The sequence below is a fragment of the Helianthus annuus genome, chromosome 14 (genome assembly GCF_002127325.2).
Source record: "Helianthus annuus cultivar XRQ/B chromosome 14, HanXRQr2.0-SUNRISE, whole genome shotgun sequence".
Classification (NCBI taxonomy): domain Eukaryota; kingdom Viridiplantae; phylum Streptophyta; class Magnoliopsida; order Asterales; family Asteraceae; genus Helianthus; species Helianthus annuus.
The window spans coordinates 74778947-74802428 of NC_035446.2; the positions used below are offsets into that span (position 1 = coordinate 74778947).

At 37.7% G+C, this 23482-nt stretch overlaps 2 protein-coding genes across 6 annotated transcripts; one reads left to right on the forward strand and one right to left on the reverse strand.

Annotated features, from left to right (window-relative positions):
* Nucleotides 1-832: 832 nt before the first annotated feature.
* On the forward strand, nucleotides 833-9676 carry LOC110884372. Of its 4 annotated transcripts, none has more exons than XM_022132079.2 (7): nucleotides 833-1026; nucleotides 7328-7397; nucleotides 7517-7676; nucleotides 7822-7903; nucleotides 7984-8200; nucleotides 8873-9203; nucleotides 9378-9636. In XM_022132079.2, exons 1-6 carry the CDS (start codon nucleotides 931-933, stop codon nucleotides 9190-9192), a joined length of 945 nt encoding a protein of 314 aa, XP_021987771.1. In that variant the 5' UTR covers nucleotides 833-930; the 3' UTR covers nucleotides 9193-9203; nucleotides 9378-9636. The 4 variants fall into 4 exon arrangements, with proteins under 4 accessions (XP_021987771.1, XP_021987772.1, XP_021987773.1 ...); XM_022132080.2 differs by having other exon boundaries at nucleotides 9414-9636; XM_022132081.2 differs by having other exon boundaries at nucleotides 9420-9636.
* A 2227-nt stretch (nucleotides 9677-11903) lies between these two features.
* Nucleotides 11904-16268, reverse strand: LOC110884373 (acyl-coenzyme A thioesterase 9, mitochondrial). Of its 2 annotated transcripts, none has more exons than XM_022132083.2 (5): nucleotides 15596-16268; nucleotides 14908-15085; nucleotides 14330-14802; nucleotides 12813-12941; nucleotides 11904-12339 (listed from the first exon to the last, which is right to left on the reverse strand). In XM_022132083.2, exons 1-5 carry the CDS (start codon nucleotides 16124-16126, stop codon nucleotides 12208-12210), a joined length of 1443 nt encoding a protein of 480 aa, XP_021987775.1. In that variant the 5' UTR covers nucleotides 16127-16268; the 3' UTR covers nucleotides 11904-12207. The 2 variants fall into 2 exon arrangements, with proteins under 2 accessions (XP_021987775.1, XP_035838610.1); XM_035982717.1 differs by lacking the exon at nucleotides 15596-16268 and adding an exon at nucleotides 15488-15568.
* Between the last annotated feature and the right edge of the window lie 7214 nt (nucleotides 16269-23482).

The window sequence follows — 23482 nt, forward strand, 5'->3', positions numbered from 1 at the left end:
ATCTGATTCAGGTTGATCGATTCTGAAAAGCTTGTGTTTAAAGAGTCAGGTCACGATATCTGAGGATTCTGTGGATAGAGAATGAGAAAGGTTTCGATTCTGTTGACAAAGGTTGAGCCAGACAACGATCTTGAACTTGTGAAAGCCAGATTACGATCCTGAAACAGATGATGCTGATGAACTTAAGGAATGCCAGCACATCGTTAAGGGGAGTCTGTTGATGCTGACAGAAAGAGTGAAGCCCAGAGACTGATAAAGACTGAAGTTGCATAGACTCGACACCGTAAGACTCGTCAACATCTGAAGGGGAGTCTGTTAGTGCATACATCTGTCGACTTCGTCTTGTATCGAGTCTTGTTCTAGATAGGTTAGATCAGGGCTCGTTGTTCGAGAAAATAGGTTGTTTAAGGTTGTGAATTATGTGATTTCGCTTGGGAAGTAATTCCGCTTGAAATGACCTTGGTCACTTTCAAGCGGAATCACCACACTTGTTATTTCGCTTGAACTGCTGTTGGTGTGTTTCAAGCGGAATCTGTTTAGTATATATAGGAGTTGGAGCGAAATCATTGTAACAGTTCCTGAAAATCATATCGAGGTGCTGCCGGTTTGGTTCTTGCGTGTAATCATTGTTAAATCAATCAAAGAAGTGTTTATAGTGAAGAACAAGCTATTTCTAAGCCTGTTTCTTGTTTTCCGCACCTGAAACAGATTAAAACTCTTCTGAACGACTCATTCGGGTCACCAACACGATCCTACACATACCGGACCAATACCGAAATGTTAAAAGTCGGTACCGAATCGGTACCGAAAAAGTACCCGGTTCGGTAAATTCGGTACCGGTTCCATTTTGCTCATCCTTACTCATCGCGATTCTTGGGTGCCCCTTTCCTGCTTGTCTGATTATCGAAAGTGCGGTTGAAGGGGGAGACGATGGCAAGATGCTCAACCTCAATCACCGTAGCTAATGCCTGCGATACCAAAAGCTTCACAGGTCTCCGGCAACTAGCGGAAAGTCGTCACTACAAGGTATCTTTTCACCTTCAATTCAATCATTACTTTTTCAATCTACACATCCATTGTTATTCACTCATTCACCCTGTTTGTTCGGAAGCCCTAATTCCATAACCTATTGCCTATATTACTCACTTTTCAAATTCATTCAAGGCCTTGGATTTTAGACCTAATGGAACTAAAATGTTAACGTTTGGATTTGAGAGAAATTTATCATCGAAAAAAGGTGAACCCATGTGTTGAGTACCAGTGGCGAAGCTTGACCCGAATGACGGGGGTTGAAAACGTATATACCCAAAAATTTCTATATGGAAACTACATATATAACACTACTGAGCGTAATGTTCGGGGGGTCGGGCGCCCCTCCCCGCCCCTTCTATACTTCGCCCCTGTTGAGTACGTCACTGTATATAAGGTTATTGATACAAATTAGTTAGGTTATGTTATGTTAGGGATTTATCGAACAATTGGCTTAGATAACTACAGAAATTTGTATAGGTATTGAAATTGTAGCTTGTAAGTTGTAACCGCCGCATGTCATGGCGGTTCACCGATGAGTTAAAAATTTCGTTTTGGTCATATTTAGGGTACAAGAATTCGAACGGAATTCACACTTGTTTTTTTATTTCTCTATGAGAATTATTCGATTGAGTATTCGTGATATTCAGTGAAATAATTCTATTTGAAAGTGTTTTACACGGTTTTAAGAGATATCCAAGTTATCATGAATCACAAAACTGATATTAACAGCATGGTTACTGTTGGGAGTTAAAGCATACGAATGCATCCGCATTGAGATGATATCGAACTTAAAGATCAAAGGTCATAAGTATGTATTTAAGTTTGGACAGAACTTACACGGGAAGCCTCTTTTGTTATTTGTTTTTTTTCTTTTACTTAACGACATACTCTTGATTCTGCCTTTTGTTGCCAAGGTTTAAAAGTACGGAATCGTGCCTCCCGGCATTTTCCTTTCGCCTCACGAGGCGTCTACCTCGAGGCGAACCGAGACAGAATAAAAAAAAATATATATAAAATTATATATCTTATAAAAAGTGAAGTACTAACCAACTTCATCATCAGATTTATCAAAAACACACATAAAATGACATGAAATGTTTGAAATTGGCACAAAAAAATAAAAAAAAAAAGAAACATAAAACCACCCTGAGGCGCAACTTTTCTTAGCGCTTCAGGTCTATGAGGCGCATGTACAAAATAACATTCCTGAGGCGCCTCAGACTCGTTTTTTGGGCGCCTCGCCTTGAGGGGCGCCTCGAGGCGCAAGCCTCAGCCGTTTTTTAAACAAGGCAAATTGGAAAATAATAATCCAATCTTTCTGAAATTGGTCAATAATAATCCCAAGTCAGTTATTAGCCAATAATAATCCGACCTCGTCCAATTTTTTTGTAAAATAGACCGCCGTTAAAATAAGCTTAACGGAGTTAAGTTTTTTTCTGAATTACAAACCGATGTTTTAGGGCTTTTGATCAGAACGAGGATACGAGTCGATTGATGTAAAACTTACCTCGAAATTGTCTTCGAAATGGCTTGAATTTTGTTAATTGGAAGTTAAACACCCGAATTGAAGCACCGTTTTCGTGGGTTGGGGGCAGTATTTTGAGGTAAGTTTTACATCAATCGACTCGTATCCTCGTTCTGATCAAAAGCCCTAAAACATCAGTTTGTAATTCGGGAAAAAACTTAACTCCATTAAGCTACTTTAACGGCAGACTATTTTACAAAAAAAATGGACGAGGTTGGATTATTATCGGCCAATTTCAGAAAGATAAGATTATTATTTTCCAATTTGCCTTTAAACAATGTATGTTGCAAATAAGTTCGGGTTATGTAGCATAACCGGCTTCATTAGAAACCATATCAGGTATGGTTCTCGGGTATGGTTAGAGGTGTACAAAAAAACCGGTTTTAGAACCGAAACCGGGAAAAAAACCGAAACCGGTTTTTTTTAACCGGTCCGGTTTTATAACCGAACCGCCGGTTTGTGACCGGTTACTAATCTTGATCTGAAAAACCGGTTAATAACCGAAACCGGTTTTAAAAAAACCGGTTAAAACCGGAAAAAAACGGGTTTTTTTTGGGAAAAAACCGGTTACACCGATTATTGTTTTGGACATGAAAAACCGGTTAGTAACCGAAACCGGTTATAAAAAAAACCGGTTTTCGTTTTGGGTGAAAAAAACCGGTTCGGTTAATAACCGAAACCGGTTTTTGAAAAAAAACGATTTGTACACCTCTAGGTATGGTTCAGAATATTCTGGTGGCAGTGAAAGCAACCCACTGTTGCCCCGCTTGCGGTGTGCGCATATAATGTATATATGTGTGGGCATTCAGGGGGAAAAAGTGAAATTGCACTAACTTTAACGTTATTTTACTAATTTTGTGAAAATAGCGTTAAAGCGGCGAACGGTTAGTCATGCATCATGTGGTGGCGTTGATAGCCGAAAGACATGGGGGTACATGCATCGATCGGTCTGTGTCCCAATTGCTGAGTGTTATGTGCCTTAGGTCCAAGGCATGATGCAAAACTACTACCGAGCCAGAAGCAGCCTCTCTATTCCAACGAGGTAGAGGTCAGGTTGTCTACATCTTACCCACCTCAGACCCTACCTTAGCTTTGTTATTGGTGGGATTTACTAAGTATGATGATGATGAAAGCAACCCACAATACCTTCCTAGTCAAGGACATAGTTCGGCCCACAGTATTTGGCAGCTAACTTCCGAATTGGCCTAGGAAAATGTGTATTAGAAAAATAAAGGAAGTTTTGTGCTCTTTGACGGTGGTGTATGAAACAGATTACTGAACAATGCATTAACCGAAATTGCAATGACTCCCAACTGCTAATGCAATGCAAAAACAATAAAAGCAAAATATTCTTGTTTTCATTTAACATTTGGCTTTTTTAAATCAAAAGCAATATTGGTATTTGGTCCTGTTTTAGATGCAAGCAAGATAATTTAAGAGCATTGTACCAGGCTTGAAAGCTAACAGAGGAGCCGGCTAGCTAAAATGGATGTGATGACGTTCATTTCAGTTTTCAGGGTTATCCTTCAATTACCTTAGTGTTCATTCCCAGTTTTTGAGTTGAGTCACACAACTTCTCATTCTCTAGCCTAGACACCTTAGCAGCACAACCATCTTGTACAATTTTAAACTTTGTGTGCTTGAAATTCTAGCAAAGGAGTAGGAAGAATGATCTGAACAAGAAAAGTCTAGTATTTTTTAAAAGAAATAAGGGTAAAGGCACACTAAGAACATCTGTCCAAGATGGCCACATAGTTGTCAATAGCGGTCGCTATAGCGAATAGCGTAGTGTATACATGTATAGGTCGAAGGTCGCTACAGGGTATGTAGCCATAAATATAAATAGCGATTAAATATAACTATAAAATAGCTGGATTTTAGGTTTTGGTTAAATATACATGTAAAATAGCGTACATATAATTTTTTTTAAGTTTTTCCTAGTGTATTGCTATTTATAATAACGCCCGCTATTTACCGCTATTCGCTATGTAGTACTTATCGCTATCTGTCGCTATTCGCCATTAACAAATAATAACTATGGTCAACCACCTGGATCTCATTTACCCCAGCGTCCTCCTCGTGCTCAAAATGTGAACTGATTGGTGATATGAACACTCCCTCTTTGGCGAGCAAAGGAGATGTCTATCAAACCTGCTCATGCTAATATAACACGATCAGTATAACTTCAACTTGTGTTTTTGCTTGATTATTGATTTTGGTTCCATAGATCATATGACTGGGAGCAAATGCATTCTACTAGCAAAAATCAATATTTATCAACACTTTTAAACACATGTACACTCTCTACGAATACATGTTGAAGTTATACTGATTGTGTTATATTAGCATGAACAGTGAATGCTACGTGTCCAGAAGCTTCATATTAGACATCTCCTTTGCTCGCTGAAGAAGCAGTGTTCACATCATCAATCAGCTCACAAAGTTTGAGCACAAGGAGGACGCTGGGGTAAATAAAATCCAGGTGGCCGGTTCGGATAGACGTGCTTGGTATGCCTTTGCCCTTTATTTATTGCAAAAATTACAAGAGTTTTCTTGTTGAGATCATTCTTCCTATTCCTTCCTTTGCTAGAATTTCAATCACAAGAAGTTTGAAACTGTACAAGATGGTTGTGTTGCTGAGGTGTCTAGGCTAGAGAATGAGAGGTTGTGTGCCTAAAAAAATGGGAATGAACCCTGAAATTGAAATGAACTTCATCACATCCATTTTAGCTAACCGGCTCCTCTACTAGCTTTCAAACCCTGGTACAATGCTTTGTAGGACTTGAATTATCTTGCTTGCATCTAAAATAGGACCAAATACAAAAATTGTCTTATATTTTAAATAAAAAAAGAATATTTGGTTTTTATTGTTTTTGAATTGTATTAGCAATTAAGTGTCATTCTAAGTAGTTAATGCGGTAAAATATCGGATATCGGTCAAGGACCGATATTTGAGATATCGATTATCGCGGTGGGATGTCGGTAATTTTAATATCATGCTAAATTTATATATATACCAATTTAACACTAACAATTGTAACAAGTAAGAACTGACTAAGACTTAAAACGCTAACATTTAACAGTAACAACTAACAATTAAGACTTAAAACACTAATAACAACAATAAGAAGAAAAAGGAACGGTAGAAATAAGAAGAATGGTACTGATATCGGGGAAAATCGGTGATTTATCGATCAAATATCGGTCCTATATTGGTCAAATATCGGACAATATCGTTGATATTATCCGTACCAATATTTTGTACCGCTATCTCGGCAGGGGACCGATAACACTGATATATCGGTTGATATATCGGGATATTAACTACATAGGTGTCATAGCAATTTCAGTTGATGCACTTTGGGTAAAAACAAGCCCAAAGGCTCGGGATCGACTTGGTTAAAAGCTCGAATGAGCCGAGCCTTAACGAGCTTGAGCTCGAGCTTGAAATACAGCTCGTTTAGTTATCAAGCCTAAAATACAAAGCTCGTTTAGGCTCACGAGCCAAACGAGTCCAAACACAATTTTATTTTATTTTATATATATTATAATGATAATGTTGATTATAACCCAATTCTAAAAAGCCCAAGTCGGTTTCAACTTAGGCCCATATGATTTAAACTAATAACATTGGTGAGCCGAGCTTTGGCTCGTTTAAGCGATATCAAAGCGAGCTCGAGCCGAGATTTTAGCTTGTTTGAGATTGTTCTCAAAATAGCTCGAGTTGAGTCGAGCCAAGCTCCAGCTTTGGGTTTTACTCCCGAGCCGAGCTCGAGCTCAAATAAGTATCGAACCGAGCCAAGCTCGCGCTTCATAAAAACATGACGAGCCGAGCTCAAGCCTAGTTGGGCTCGGCCTGGCTCGTTTACACCCCTTGATTTTGTTCAATCTGTTTCATACACTAACATCTGAGAGGCTCAAACTTTCCTTGATTTTGCTGAACACCAATTCAGAAGTTAATTGCCAAATACTGTGGGCCTAACTATGTCCTTGAGTAGGAAGGTAGAGTGGCTTCCTTTCACTACCACCAAAATCTTTGAACCATACCCGATATGGTTTCTAATGAAGGCCGGTTAAGCTACATAACCCAAACTTATCAGCAACAAAAGGCAGAATCAATTTGTTGTCGAGTCCGTGATTAATTAAACGAAAAAAAAAATGAATATTTATCAACACTAAAATTATCTTCACTATGTTCACTATATTCTAAAGGCTCTTCTTCATGCCTCATTATTATGGTCATAGTGTCTAGTAGCAATGCACTTCCTTTTTTTTTTCTTTTTTCTGGAGAGCCTTATATATGTATTACTAGCAAGCATAATTGTTTTGTATCGTTTTTCCTACAAACTAAATTCTTAAGGAACTTGGGACGAACTGGTATTGGGACCCGCATTGAGTCTCAAGGTCTCTTTCGCATGTCTGCCTTGCACCCGCTTTCTTATATGTAATAATGCCAGTCAAGTATCTTGTTTGTTTTTTCCTCATCATCTTTTGTTTTTAATATACATATATCTCTAAAGCTTCGGTGTGCCTTCTTCTATTTATTTATTTTCTACACAAAAAAGTTTGTGCATTCAATCACGCAAGTCCATGGTGCAAATATTCGCTAATTTTAAGGATATATCATTGAATGTAACTAGAGCATCTGTGTTACTTATGATTTCATATCATGTTATCAACATAAAGACGAAAAACTCATACATGTCTGCTTTGTGCATGTTACTTCTAAATTCATGGTTTTGTTAATCAACTAAGCTCTCTTTATTGCAGGCATGGTTTCTGGATCAGTTTGGGGTTCTTCATGACGGAAAACAGCCTTATCCTGGTGCTATATCTACATGTATGTAATGAACTTTGACATTTTGGTAAGGAATGTCGGTTGAACTTCCGTCATTTATTTATGCAAAGTTTATTGTTTATCTAAGGGTGAAAACTTTAAGTTCCCTGCTTTTCCGATAGTGAAAAATCTGGCTGCTGGTGGGGCCAAGATGATCATTATTAGTAATTCATCAAGACGCGCTTCAACAACTTTGGATAAACTGAAGAGTCTCGGGTTTGATCCTTCTCTTTTTGCTGGAGCCATCACTAGTGGAGAACTAACATATCAATATCTTCAAAGGTTGTTAATCTCAAATTTGATATATTAGTACAGAAAATATTAGTTCATGTAAAACTGTATTTTCTACAAAAACTTATTGCGTATTCTTTAATTTTTACTAATAGATACATGCTAATATCTTTTATACGTAATCAATTATGAACAGGAGAGATGATCCTTGGTTTCAAGCACTAGGAAAGGCCTGCATTCATATGACATGGAGTGACCGCGGTGCTATATCACTCGAGGTAAACCCTCGAAACAAGTAATTTTATTACCATATTTTTCTGTTCTATTAACTTTTAATTTTATTATCATATTGTTGCAGGGTCTAGGGCTGCAGGTTGTAGAGAACGTTGAACAGGCGGAGTTTATTTTGGTCCATGGTACCGAAGCGTTGGGGCTTTCTTCTGGTGACTCTGTTTCCAAGAAGCTTGATGAGCTTGAGAAGATTCTAGAACAATGTGCAGCTAAAGGAATACCTATGGTCGTAGCGAATCCTGACTTTGTGACTGTTGAGGCTAGAGAACTACGTATCATGCCTGGTAAACATGTTATTTCTTTCTTACTTTAGATTCATTGTTTCTTTTTGGGGGCGTGTATAGCTTTCGGATGTGCTTTTGTTTAAGCATTTAGCAAATTCTGATTGTTTCTTTTGAGGCGCGAGGCTCGCAAAGGTGATCTGGAGAAGGCCTGAGGGCCTTGTGGTGGCGCCTCATGCTCATCCGGGTCAAACTTGGTCAAAGTTAGGGTATGGAGGAGGCTGATATGTAGGGCTGTTCAAAAAGCCCGCGACTTGTAGCTCGCTTAAAAAAAGCTAGATAAAAAAACTTGATTTGAAATGACCTGAGCCGAGCCGGCTCATTTTGTAACCGTTCCGAGCTCGGCTCCGCTCATGGCTTGGCTCGTTGGCTTGTTCTTAGGCTCGTTTAACTCATAGTTCGAGCTCGGGTCCGCCCACCTGGCTCGACTCGTTTACAGCCCTACTTATACGTAAAATAACCAAAGGGGTGAATAAATTCTGAATGGTTTACTTGATAAAAAGGTTTGTATGTAAAAGAGACGAGAGAGATGCAGCTTGTGGTTGTACATAAAGCTTATTTGGTTGTACAAAGAGCAACGTCTGACGTACGTGAAGCTTTTGCATCGCGCTTTTTAGGACCAAGGATCAAAATCGACATTCTGTCTAAGGATTTTAGTGTTTTTGTTGTTTTTAGGTACATTAGCAGCTAGTTATGAAAAGTTCGGTGGTGAAGTGAAATGGATGGGCAAACCGCATCAAATTATATATAAATCAGCCATGATTATGGCGGGTGTTGATGCATCTGACTCGATTGCTGTTGGGGACTCTTTACACCATGACATTAAGGGTGCAAATGCATCTGGGATTGAATCTGCATTTATCACTTGTGGGATCCACTCAAGCGAACTTGGACTTGAAGAATTTGGAGAAGTTGCTGACCTGTCATCTGTGCAGGCTCTTGCGTTAAACTATGACGCTTATCCATCATATGTTTTGCCTTCATTTACATGGTGATCTCGATACAGGCAAGTCATATGTATTGTTTTCCCTTCATTGTATTAGAAATAGAAATACTAGACATGACCAATGGGTGGGTCGGGCAACATGTCAAAACAAGTGATTTTTCATACATATCAAAAGAGACCGGGTCAGGTTGGGCCGACATGCAAACACTCTTTTCTTATTTTGTACAGATTTAGGTGCTTGGTTGGGCTGACCTGCAAACCGCTTTGTAGCCGCAGGAAACCATGTAGAACAACCATTGGAGGTCTAAGATTGCAAGAAATGGCTGCTATTTGATCATCTATTCTTTCGAGTGACATTGGACTTTAGTAGTTGATAACTTAATATACATACATGATACATATGGGGATGAGCTTCACTTTCCTCCATTTAAATGCAACATATGTAAACGCTATATATTTGCTTTGTTGATGAAATAAATGATCTTTCAGATAACATGTTTCTTTAGCTATAATAAATTAAGAATTTTAATTTGTATTTTTCTAAAATCTTGATACTGTTAATTTTTTTTCTATTTTTTTTATTTTTATATAAACTACCTTTCTGCCTTAGGGCACATGGGTGGAGCTCAGGGTAGGCACGGCGAAGCCCGGCCTTGTCCGGAAACACCGTCCCCCGATTCCGGCGAAAAAAACCCCGGTGAGTGGGGACTCCTCACCAAGTACCGAGTAAGTGGGGAGCTTCTTTTTTTTTCATTTGTGTGTGATGAAACACTAGATAGTACTCGACTATTCAGCTGAGTCGTCTCGTATAAGGTGGTTCAATCTCTGATCTTCACTCGACGGCCGACTCTTCCAAAGTATCCTGCAAAACGAACAACACCGGTGAATCGCTACAAGGAGGAGAAGATGGGGGTTCTCCTTGTAACCACTCTCCGGCGTGAGAATAAGTAATCGCTTTGAGGATAAGTGTGTATATACAATAGAGTAGGAGTAAGAAATCGGATCCTTAAACCTGGAGATTGAGTATTCTATTTATAGCCGAAGAATTGTGAAGGAAGGAGATTGCCAGCTAGCTGTTGTATGACAGTTGTCCGACCAGGAGGAATATCCATTCAGTCCCCTCTGCCATGGTCAGTGATGTGGCGCATGGTTATTCGCTCCAGCTCGACGTCCTTTTGTACTGGCTGTCAGCCTATCCCATGCCATTGGTGTCACATGTCGTCCTTTTTGTCTGCTGAGAGCATCTTCTTATCGCCAGGTGTCCTCTTCCAGAATCTTCTAGAACCTTCTGGATGCTTTTGTGTGGCAAGGCTGCTAGCTTGGAGTGGTATGGTCCCTATGACACGTGTGCACCTGCGATTTGGGATCATACCTCTTCGGTGTGTATTTTGGAGCTATGTGTGCGTATTTTGGAGGTATGTGTGTATCTTGTTAGGGTTTCTTTTCTTTCGTTTTGTAGGTGACAAGAGAAAGAAGAGCTTTATTCTTTTGTTTGAATATGCAAAAAAAAAGTCCTTCGTGTTTTTTAATATTTAATAATACATCTTAAAATTTGGTTTAACTGTAAAAAAGACCTAAAACTATAAAATATATGTATTTTAATTATGTAACTTTTATTTTAATTAAAATTTTGTATTTTAAAAGTTAAAACTAAATTAAATTAGTTTAGTCTTGGGGAAATCTATGACGACACAACGCATTCTAGGAAAATATGGAGAAAACAAAAAAGCTGATGTTTAACATGGGGAAATATGTGGAAAAACGGGACGTAACCCTGTAACGTTTACGTGATTCCACTTGTTAATGGTATTGATTGGGGTAACACAAGTTTCATAAAAGAAAATATTTTAATCTTTAAAAGGTTAATTTTTTTTTTCTGAATGACAAAAGAAAATTTAATTCCACCAAAACTAGCCAGAAGCTAGAAACCACACAACATACACCAAGAAAATACAATAAAACACATACAAAAAAAAAAAAAAAACCCACACCAACCTCCACACAAGCCTTAAGACACCGCCACACTAAAACCACTCGACACCAACAACCGACCACCCAAAACAAACCTAGAGAAAAACCACACTCGACTCGAGGCGGGTTTACTTAAGAGAACATGAATATCGGCTTCGGAGGGGCTGGAGCCGTAATGCCACCAACCTTCACGCATATGAGTTTAACTCCTTTTTTCCGCCTCTGAGCGGGATTCCTGCACCTTTGCCTCTACCAATAGCATAGTCACCTGTTTTGATTCCCCCCAACCCTATATTAGCACCTGCCTTGGAGAGTATCTCTCGGCTTGCTCTGGACGGACTCCCACAAGCTTTAAAGGGTTAACTAATATAAAAGATGAACTAGGAAGTTGTATATTTGAATTCGACTCGAGTCTCAAAATATTGTTTAATTTTTCCGCCATGTAGCTGTCACTACTTGTAGCGACTTCATTACTTTCATGCTATAATGCATTCTTCTCTACTTACCAACTCAATTGTGTTTAATGTAGTTACACCTTTATTTTCTTCCCACATCGTCATAGTCATAGCTCTCCTTTCCCTAGTCGTTCGCTGCGCCACAACCTCTTAACACATGTTATCACCGAATGTATCAACACATTTCATTTAATCATTTTATGACTGTTGTCAAACAAGTATTAGGGTTTGAACCTTGTTAAGATTGCTATGTCCTTTACCTGCTCTAGATACATACAACTCTTCTAACTGATAACATTTCAATAAAAATGAAAAACTTTCTTTGCTTGGTATGTAAACCACTAAACCCAATTTATGTATCTATAATTATTTGAAGATATTCATAACATCAAGTTCAATCACAAGTTTATTTCATACTATTTGTATACAACGATAATCTGCACGTCAAATTACTTAAGCAAATTGACATGCGCTAAGAGCATTCTTGATCACATGTTAACAAAATCTGTTTTTGTGCAACAATCGACAATTACCTTTACTTGTAGCTCTGCATACTTGATCTTAGTCTGCAAATGCCGCTCAACGAAAATTAGATGGTCAATTTCCATAAAAACGATGATTGACTTTCAGTGTCATGGTCAACACTTCTCAGCATCAATTCGTTCAATCACTCGGCGTGCCTCTTCCTCTGTAGCTGGAACAACACTGCGGATCTTAGTGTTTGCGGCGCCACTCATCGTTGTAAATGTGAAGTAGAACTTGTTAGATACCTTGTCAAATTCAACAAATCGTCAACCGTTTGTATTTTAAAAGCGATTATATGTTATTAAATCATAATAATAAGATGATCAACTGTAATAAAAAAGGGTTGGAGGAGTAAGTGTTTGGATGTGCTTTTGTTGTTTTAAGTTGTAATATGTCCTAAGAATTTGGTCCAGTGGTCCCTAGTGGAGACGCAGGTTCGATTCCCCTTGGGCCATTTTCGACGGACATCTGGGTGAAGGGACGAATCTGGGCTTTAATCCCATGTTCGAACCCGGCGGGGGCGAGGGTTTACGGATTCCATCTGGTTCCCGCGCATCAGGGGGTAGGTCTCACGGCGGTCGAGGAGTCGACCTTGGACATAGCCCCGAGCAAGGTGTGGGTTTACACGTGAGATTCTTTGCCGTTCAAAAAAAAAGTAATAATCAAATGACGGTCTAAATACGGTTGTTGTAAGCTAAACAAACACGCAGTGGCTTACCTCTGCAGTTCTGAGCTCGGGCCGAGTCACATGAGCTACAACTTCTATGTTTATCAAAGGTTTCTCAGGGTTCTCAAGTTCAGTGAACAAAACACATGACTTGAACCGCAGAAAATTTCCAACATCAACCTGGTATCGGAAAACAAATTATTACATGCATTCCGCAGCAGATAAAATGACCGGACACGATATGCAACATTTTTCTTAGAAGAAAGAATAGCAACAAGCGGTTTAAATGATATAAATGTTACACAAGTTAGTACGCCCTTTCTAGTTTATATAAATTCAAACTTTTTATAATCCTCACAACTGTAACATTAGTTCAATCATGATTTCACTTTAAGTTAGTTACTATTTGCTACCGGGTTGGTTTAGCTTGTGATGTTTTAATAAAAGTAATTAGCGGTTAGCCCAAAATTTTTGGAAACCGGCTAAAGCGACCATGGACACCCGTAAATTTTCCAATTTTAAGTAAAGAACTGCATAAGCACTTGTACGTAGTGTTGTGGATATATAGTGAAAAAAGAAAGAGAGATGGTTATATAGTAACATAACCACCTTATGTATGACATTAAAAACAATACGTACACGTGTAATGTGTTTATGTGGTTTTCGCATTTCTCCATTTGAAATTGGTTCAGTATTGAACGTTCCTATATATATAAACGTAGAGAGACCCATAGGGATCACACAAACACTTGTATGTAGTGCTTTAATAGTGAGAGAGAGAAAGAAAAACGGTTATGTGGTTACATAATAGCCTTATGTATCACCACTGTTAAAACAATATGTACAAGTGTTTATGTTTTTTTTTTTTTTTGAACGGCAATTGTAGGGGCCAAAGGACCCCCTACCCTACAGGGCGAGACAAGCTCTTAAACCCTGTCCAAGCCCAACTCCATACTGAAATCCCAATATGTACACAGCAGGAGTCGAACCTGGGACCTCCCCAGAGGAGAAGCCTTATGGAAAACTCCCCAGAGTACAAGTGTTTATGTGATTCTGACAGTTGTCTACTTAAAATCGGTTATGTATACAAGTGTTTATTATAGATTCTTGCAGTTGTCCCCCTATATATAATCCTATTAACTAAATAATTACAAGTAACAAGATTGATACTAATAACTAATTGGGTTATTAGATTTTATCACCCCCAACTATTGGCTATTGGCCGCTGCCACCCCCAACTATCACTTTGACGCTCGTCACCCCCAACTTAACACTTAGTGTGTTCTCTCACCACGTCGTTAACTGATCACTAACTTTTGATGCTGTTACTACACTTTTTGGGGTGTCGTAGGGATCTTGAGAAGATTTTAGGGATCTTAGGACACCCCAATAGTATAGTAACATGATCAAAAATTAGTGATCTGGTGACAAAACACAATAAGCGTTAAGTTGGGGGTGGCGGACGTCAAAGTGATAGTTGGGGGTGGCAGCGGCCAATGGCCAATAGTTAAGGGTGATAAAATCCAATAACCCTAACTAAATCCATAAACATGAAACAAAAAACTTACAGGCTTCAAGAAATCAACATGATCAACCTCAAGAAAGAGCGGAGCACTGCCACCAAACGCGTAAGCGGTTGCAAAAGCCAGCTCAAAAGCTCTCCGCATCAAAAATCCTCCAAATATCCTGCCATGGGTGTTCCTTTGTTGTGGCATGCATACCAATGAATTTTGCGTGCACGTATCTTGTATAAGAATGCTATCTCTATCTGCCAAAGCAGGCATGTCGATGAACACGCGTCCTTCTGCCAGCAATGCGTTTAGCCTCTCCGCTTCCTTTTCGTTATCAATCTCCTTTTTTTGTTGTAATCTTCTCTCTTTTCGTAATCTGTTCCTCTCGTCGGCTTCTTTCCATAGCAATTTCTCTTTTTCGGTCTCGGGTGTGATTTGGTTTATAGTTGCTGATTTGCCCGTCTTGGAGTCACGGGCCACAAATGTGAAGTTTGCGATTAGAGCCTGTGAGTCTTGAGGATCAGATGATTCTGCAGATTAATGGTTAAGGACTTGAGGTGAATTACAACATTATCTAATTATCGAACAATTGACGCTTATGCAAACGGTCAATGATTAGTCAAACATCATTGTACCTTCAGTGGATTGAAGAACTTCCAGTTGAATCTCCAAGGATGATCTTCCAACCCATGTAACTGCTCCTGCTATCTTCAAATCACTGTCCACCACAATCGGCTTTTTAATAACCATTTTGTCCACAGAAGCAGTCACCAGCAACAGTGACTCAGCCATACTAACATGATTGAAGCAATGCTGCACAAATTCAATGGAACCCAAAATGTTAAGCACTACGGAATGCATTTCATAACCAATCGATTTAGTTTAAGGGTGATATCATTTTGCGTCAGTCAAACATAACATACGGGCCATATGACTTGGCCAATACCACCTCATACGACCCATATGACCATGTTTAGCTTGTCATACGACCCATTGGCATCATACAGCCCAAATGACTGTCATATGGGCTGTATCCATTTTTGGTTTGTCTTATGACCCATATATGACATCATACGGCCCAAATGACATGTCGATCACATCATGATCATACAGGCCATATGGGCCGTATGATGATGCTAAAAATGGTCAAACATTTGACTCATTTTTGCGTCACTCAAACACATGATACGACCCGTATAATATGACAAACACCACCTCCTACGACCCATATGACCAACTTCCGCCTGCCATACAGCCCATATGACATCATACGACCCATACGACTCATCACTAGTGTCTAAATAATGTGTCATTGGTGCATACTTTGAACGAAATGGTACCGGCCAACGCGTCAAGATCTTCGAGCAATTTACCAACCCGAATCCCATTCCACGGATTCCGGTACTGTTCCCGGAGAATATAATCCGAAGAAAACGGATAAAGAATAGTTGTCCGGCTATCAGCCGGACTTTTACTAGCAACTTTGTCATCACCGGTGGCTGTTGTGGTCTCGAAAATAATGGATCTTGCTTGCCAAAGAGCATTGGTCACCGGAGAATGATACATACCCGGCCACAAACTAATCGGTTTGCGCAACGAAGACCCAGCATCAATGGCTGATACACCGTCATGTTGGGGGTCCGGTGACGAGACGGTGGAAGCGATGGGGATTGGGTCAACGACGCCGGAAAGTGGTGGGTCCGGTGGCCCTGATGATGAAGAAGAAGAATATGACCGGAAAAATGATGGATTTTTGGGAAAGAGATTCAAGATTTGATGTGGGTTTGAAGAGTGTTTGGGGTTGTTTATTAACTTTGAAATGGCGACAGTGTAATTGAATCTTGGTGGTTTCATTCTGTGTGTTTCTGTGGTGGGGAAATTTGGAAATTCAAGAGGGTGTTATGAATGAAGATGGGAAGGTGGTTTCATCGGTTTGTGATTAGTGGGTTGATGGGTTGTCGGATCGGGTTTAGTTTTCTTAGGGAAGGTCCCGCAGGAGGTGATTCAAGATCCGATTTCGGCATTATGTAAAGCAACCAAAAGAAGCGTGTTTAAGGGGATATCGACACGTGTTTTATATCAATCGAAAATCATAAAATGAATACAAGTGCCGATGTTCAGCCGCTATATACTTACGTTACAAAAAAAAGCTCTATTGCGAATACAACTATATTTTCAAAGAATTTATAACGCAATGTTGAGAAAACCTTAAAAACGAATATGGTATCGGATGTGGGTTGGGCGGTATCTGTATAGTTCGTGACAATATTTAACAAGAAAGTTAACTATACGTGACTCGTTCGAATTAAACTTTTATTAATCTTAGATAAAAAAAAACATGTCGCATCACCATATTTTAAATTTTAATGTTATATTATGTTACTAAAATAACGTAAAGGGTAAACGACGTCAATATACATATACGTATATATATATATATATATATATATATATATATATATATATATATATATATATATATATATATATATATATATATATATATATATATATATATATATATATAATGTAAGTATCTATAGAAGACCCACTTTAATTTAGAAAACCCAGGAAACTCAAAACTCCCGATGTTTTTTTTCTTGAAAAAATTTACACATGTTATATACATGTTTTTAAGGGTTTTGGGCAAAAAAAAAAAACAAAAAAGTGCCGAGTAGATATTTAAAAAAAATAAACAAGTTTTGGTGTAACACATGTTACAAATATGTCAGATGAATGTAACATGGGTTACACCAAAACTTGTTTATTTTTTTTTTAAATATCTACTCGGCGCTTTTTTGATTTTTTTTGCCCAAAACCCTTAAAAACACGTATATAACATATGTAAATTTTTTCAAGAAAAAAAAACATCGGGAGCTTTGAGTTTCCCGGGTTTTCTAAATTAAAGTGGGTTTTCTATACATCCTTCCCCTATATATATATATATATAGGGGGCTGCTAGAATGAAAACCACCTCGAGTTGTAAGAACCGCGAGAACTACACCCCACGGGTGGGCGTTCACCATGATTTTTTTTTACAACTAGATGTGTGTATTATAAACACAGCCGTAAAAAAAAATTTTAAACGCCGCGGCCGAGGGGGTAGTTTTTTACACCACAAGTTTGGTGTTTTTAATTTTTTTTCTTTTTTCTTTTTTTTTCACCAAACTTGTGGTGTAAAAAACTACCCCCTCGGCCGCGACGTTTAAATTTTTTTTTACGGCTGTGTTTATAATACACACATCTAGTTGTAAAAAAAATCATGGTGAACGCCCACCCGTGGGGTGTAGTTCTCGCGGTTCTTACAACTCGGGGTGGTTTTCATTCTAGCGGCTCCCTATATATATATATATATATATATATATATATATATATATATATATATATATATATATAGTAGGAGTTGGGTAGAAAGTGGATTTTTCCTAGAAAGTCTAGGAAGCAATCAGAATGCGACACGTGGCATTGAAGAATTTTAACTAGAAGGACAATTATGTACTTTCACAATCTATTTTATTTTAGGAAATTATCTTCAATAACTAACTATCCATAATGAAACCGATTTGCCCTATAAATTTCGGAATTTTTTGTTTTCGATTTCTAATCTCACTATTAATCATTCCTTCGTTTTCTTGCTCACAAGATTCATCGTTGATCATATTTTTATACGGAGGGAAAAATCATGGCATCTGGAATCTATCAGCATGTTCTTGGTACTGTGTTTTAACAGTTTGTTCTTGATGATGTGTTTTAACAGCAAGCAGATTCATACAGCTGTGTTTTATTATTCAGAATCATACTGTTGTGTTTTAACAGCAAGCAGATTCATACAGTTGTGTTTTAGCATTCAGATTCATACAGTTGTGTTTTAACAGCAAGCAGATTCATACAGTTGTGTTTTAGCATTCAGATTCATACAGTTGTGTTTTAACAGCAAGCAGATTCATACAATTGTGTTTTAGCATTCAGATTCATACAGTTGTGTTTTAACAGCAAGCAGATTCATACAATTGTGTTTTACCATCCATGCTGGTAATGCTGGAGGATTTTCTTGACGTTGTGTTTTAACAGCAAGCAGATTAATACGATGTGTTTTCTTGATGTGTTTCTTCATGAAGGATAGAAGGAAGAGAGAGGAAAAAAATCACAAGAAATGTGGGGTGGTTATGGAAAGACAATTATTTCCATATTTAAAACAAGCTAAATGACATATCTACCCCTGATTAATTAAATAATCCTACTTTTAAGAAACACATATTACCAAAATGCCACCAAGATGATCTCAACCATTAAACACACCCATTGGATGGCCCAGATGGCTTCCTATACTTTCTAGGAAAAACACATTTTCCGTAGGATCCCCACTCTATATATATATATATATATAGGGTAAGGTTCATGCGAAAACCGCGAGAACCAATGTGAACACAACCTAAAATAGCTAAAAAAACCTAAAAAAATCTACCCCCTCCCCCCAAGCTAAATGCTAAAAACTAAAACCCCCAAAAAAACCTAAAAAAAACCTAACCCCCCCACCCCCCCTCAAGCTAAAATGCTAAAAACTAAACCCCCAAAAAACCTAAAAAAATCTAAACTTTTTTTTTTAAATATTTTTTAAGTTAAAATCGGTACTTTTAGTAGCAAAAAACAAAAAAAAAATTTGGGCTACTAAAAGTAGCGATTTTTTTATAAAAAAATATTTTAATTTTTTTTTTTGTGTTTTTTAGCTATTTTTAAGTATTTTTTGTTGTGTTCACATTGGTTCTTGCGGTTCTCGCAACAAAGGGTGGTTCCTAACGGATCTTTGTCCTATATATATATATATATATATATATATATAGGATAGGAGTTGGCCAGAAAGTCCAAATTTCCTAAAAAGTGTAAAAAGTCATAAAACACTATAATGTTAACCATAAAACACACCAAAAACCCACAAGTAATATGATGAAGATTACTAAAACATCATGTATATGGGTTTTGTGTTGTGTTTTAGATGTTAAGGCTCTGATTGTGGAATGAAAATATTATTGTGTTTTATGTTGTTTAGCATTGTGTGTTTTATATTCATAGTTCTATGATGGTGTGTTTGAAGTTTTTATGGACTATTAGAGTTTGAATATGGCGTTTTAGTAATATTCATTCTATTATTTGTGAGTTTTAGGTGTGTTTTATGCCTGAAATTATTGTGTTTTATGACTTTTTACACTTTTTAGGAAAAACACACTTTCCGTAGGATCCCCACTCTATATATATATATAAAGAGAGAGAGAGAGATAGAGAGAGAGAGAGGCCAGTTAACGTACATTACGGCTTAACGTACATTACGGCTTAACGTACATTACGTACGACGGGTAACTACGCACATTCATTTCAAAATCATGCACGTTATAAACTAAAAAACCCAAATCACGCATGTTAGAAAACATTAATCACGCATGATGAAAACATTAATCACGCACGTTATACAGATAATCACGCACGTTGTCGTACGTGATGTACGTTAAGCCGTAATGTATTTTACACTTTTCCTATATCTAATCTAATACTAATAAAATACTCCCCATAATGCCACATGACATCTATTATATATAATAAATGAAAGTTATTTGGGCCACGTGTCACTTAATTAGGGCATCCTCAGTTCTCTTTTCCCGCCCAACAGTACCACTACCCTTTTCCTTATATAATCTCTCTTCTCACCTCTCCTCTTTCTTTACAAATGCCCAGGGTTCATTCTCTCTCTATATTCCGGCGATTCAAATTCAAATTTCACAAACCCTGCAAACCTTAATCTTCTTGCAGAAGCCACCATAAAATCTTCTTTTGTTCATCGATTACTTCATCAAAAGGTTTGTTCTTCTTTTTTGTAGTTGAAATACTTTCATCATTTCCTCTTATTTACAATAATCCTAATTTCTACTCGTAATCTAATTATATGGTTCCAGGGTTGTTGTCATAGATTGTCATCAAAGTTTAAATCAGCTTAGCTGCGTATAGATTCCTGCCATAAGCTGGTATGTTTGAATATGTTCAGAAATAAGCGTTTTTTTCTTAATGTTGAGTATGTTCAGCGATTATTCTTTCTGAAATTAGGGTTTCATTTCCAGTTCTCGAGGTATTATCTGTTTGTAACAGCAGTGGTTCAGCATCTACAGTGTATTCAACATCAGTTGTTTGCTATTATTGTTTGATGTTGTTTGCCATTATTGTTTGATGTTGTTTGCTATTATATTGATCATCACATTATTGGTGAGTACTCGGGAATATTGGATGGTTTTATTAGTTTTATTTTTGGTATTTTTTGATGCAGTTGAAGGGATCATTTGAGTGAAATCAATGTTAATTTATCAGAAGATGCAGTTGTAGATATCTTAATTAAGGTAATAATTGTATTACATCCTGTTGAAAAATAGAATTGATAAATTTAGGGAAAGTGAGGTTGAAAGATGATAACTCAACAGTGGAGCATTTCATTCTACAGGTTTGATAAATTAAGGGTATTCTCATATAATTCTTCCTCGATTGATCCAATGAAGTGGCACTTTGGACATCTGTTGTCTTCAAACTTTAAACTTCTTAGATAATAGATGTTTGAAGAACAACAGATTTCCAAAGTGCGGATTCTTTGGAAGCAGCCATGAACCATCATATGAGAATACCTTTAATTTATCGAACATGTAGAATGAGATGCTCCACCGTTGGGTTATCATCTTTAAACCTCACTTTCCCTAAATTTATCAATTCTATTTTTCAACAGGATGTAATACAATTATAAAGACTGATTGTTATAACAGCTGATCATGCTAAGGACTGTTATAATTAACCACTGCTCCTTATAAAGACTGATGGACTTAAATACTGATGAGGCCTATCCACTGATGTAGACAAATCTCTGTTAAAATTCCATGTGCTAAGGACTGTTATAACTAACCACTGCTCCTTATACAATCATCGTTCCAGTATCATTGTTCCAACATCGTTGTTTCAATGAAGCTTCCTATCACACATCAATCTTTCAATATCGATGTTGCAATATAATTGTTGCAACATCATTAAAGGTTGTATGTGCTACCTTCTTTGATGGGAGAGTTGTGGTTTCCCTTGATAATGGTATGTGTTTTTGTTTTTGATTTTTACTGAAGTTTTGTTATATGAGTTGTGACTAAATTATGATTGTGAATGATCTGCTGCAGATGATGATGATGATGATGATGATGATGATGATTGTTCTACTGTTGTGAATGAAGTGGCACTTTGGACATCTGTTGTCTTCAAACTTCAAACTTCTTAGATAATAGATGTTTGAAGAACAACAGATGTCCAAAGTGCCGATTCTTTGGAAGCAGCCAGGAAGAATTATATGAGAATACCTTTAATTTATCGAACCCGTAGAATGAGATGCTCCACCGTTGGGTTAGCAGCTTTTTATGAACAAAGTTAACTATCAAGTATATGAGGACAGGGCTACTCTTCCACAGCTGAAGAAGTGTTTTCGGATACTGCATGTTGGTTTGTTCACGAGAGATCAGGTTTCTATAAATCCTGCTGGAAATGCATTGAGTACGTACACGGAGTTCATGGCGATTGTCGAAGATATTGGAAAGTACAATAACAAACAGTGGTTTAACATCTGTTTACATTTTGGTCAATAGATAATTGAAACCCATGTTAGGTTGAACACTGTTTTTAAGTTAAACATCTGTTAAGTGTTAAACAGATGTTTGGCCTTTAACATCTGTTTATGGGCAAACATCTGTTTATGGCCAAACTTCTGTTTATGAGCAATCATTTGTTTATGCTCAGACCTTTGTTTATTGTAACACCTCGTAAAATCACGTCCAATGAAGTATTGACACGTGTAATAAACCCTAATAAAGTCCAATGTTGAATTTAAGGGACTAATTTTTCGAAAAATCGAAAACTTTGATTATGAAAGGATTGGACGTGTTAGCATACCTAAGATAAGTTTCTAGATAACCTCTCACGATGAAGTGTAGCCGTTTGCGTAATTAATTGAAAGTTTGCGCAATAAACGGTTAAAAGCGTCAACATGTTAATTCTTACCTCTGAGTGACTTTTAACAAACCGGGAGCTTCATAATAATTAATTATACTCTCGGGAATGCCAACTATTGGCCATCTAAGGTTTTTATGCCTATAAGTAAAGTTACGTGCAACATTGCAAGTTAGAGGGACTAAAAGTGTCAATATGTTTAATTATACCCCTGAATGACCTTTTAGCGAACCCGAAGCATCGTGATGTTTAATAATACTTTCAAGAATGCCTAATATGGATTAGATGAGGCTTTAATGCTAATAAATGGTGAGATGCGCAAGTTTACGCAATAGAGGGGCCTAAAGCGTCAACTTTTGAATCTATGCCATTCGGTGACCATTTAAGCAAACGGGAGCGTGGTAGTATTTAAATATATGCTTGGGAATGATTATTATGGGCCATGGAAGGCTTAGATATCATTAAACGACATTTCGCGCTACTTTGCGCAATTAAGGGACTAATTGCGTCAAATATATTTTATTTTAGTGTATGGCTTGATTAAATTCCATTCGTCGCGTAGTTTGGATCATTTTTGGCGTCCGTCCGTGTTTCGTCGTAATTAGACGAACAACGTGACCGTACGGCCAAACGAACCGACATCCGGCATGTTTTTGAGCATGTTTTATGTCCTCTATGTTTAGGCATCATGTTAGAGCCTTGAAATGAGGTTAACAGGCCTTAGATGTGTCAGAAACACATTATTATGCAACCAGGTACCAAAACTGCACTTTTGAAAGATTGTTTGAGCTGTGCAGGCCGTAGGCTACGCCCCCTGCAGCGTAGCCTACGCCCAGGTCTGGGCAGATTCATATTTCAGCATTTTTGTCATTTCTCAAGGGCTTTTAGGTAAAATTCTCAATACCATGAGCTGGTTTTCAACACCCATTGTATTTAGAAACCTTGGGCACACATGGAGGGCCAAGATTGAAGCATGGGTTACGAGAAACGATCCTAACGTTCTCAAAATCCTATAAATACCCACCTTGATCTTGCTCCCATTTCACACCTTGATCTAATTGTTCTAAGTTGGGGCCCTTGTGCTTCATACCTGAACATCCAAGATCAATTCCCTCCTTGCTTGGACCTTTTGTAAGTGTCCTTTCGTGCTTAGTTTAATTTTAGCGGTTATAACCGAAAGTCAAGCGTTTTCGATAA

Coding starts and splice junctions, on each gene's coding strand:
- LOC110884372 (XM_022132079.2), top strand. CDS start 931: ATGGCAAGATGCTCAACCTCAATCACCGTAGCTAATGCCTGCGATACC. Junction 7,398..7,516: donor TCCTGGTGCTATATCTACAT/GTATGTAATGAA, acceptor CTTTTCCGATAG/TGAAAAATCTGGCTGCTGGT. Junction 7,677..7,821: donor ACATATCAATATCTTCAAAG/GTTGTTAATCTC, acceptor AATTATGAACAG/GAGAGATGATCCTTGGTTTC.
- LOC110884373 (XM_022132083.2), bottom strand. CDS start 16,126: ATGAAACCACCAAGATTCAATTACACTGTCGCCATTTCAAAGTTAATA. Junction 14,803..14,907: donor AGTTCTTCAATCCACTGAAG/GTACAATGATGT, acceptor ATTAATCTGCAG/AATCATCTGATCCTCAAGAC. Junction 12,340..12,812: donor CCGAGCTCAGAACTGCAGAG/GTAAGCCACTGC, acceptor GAATTTGACAAG/GTATCTAACAAGTTCTACTT.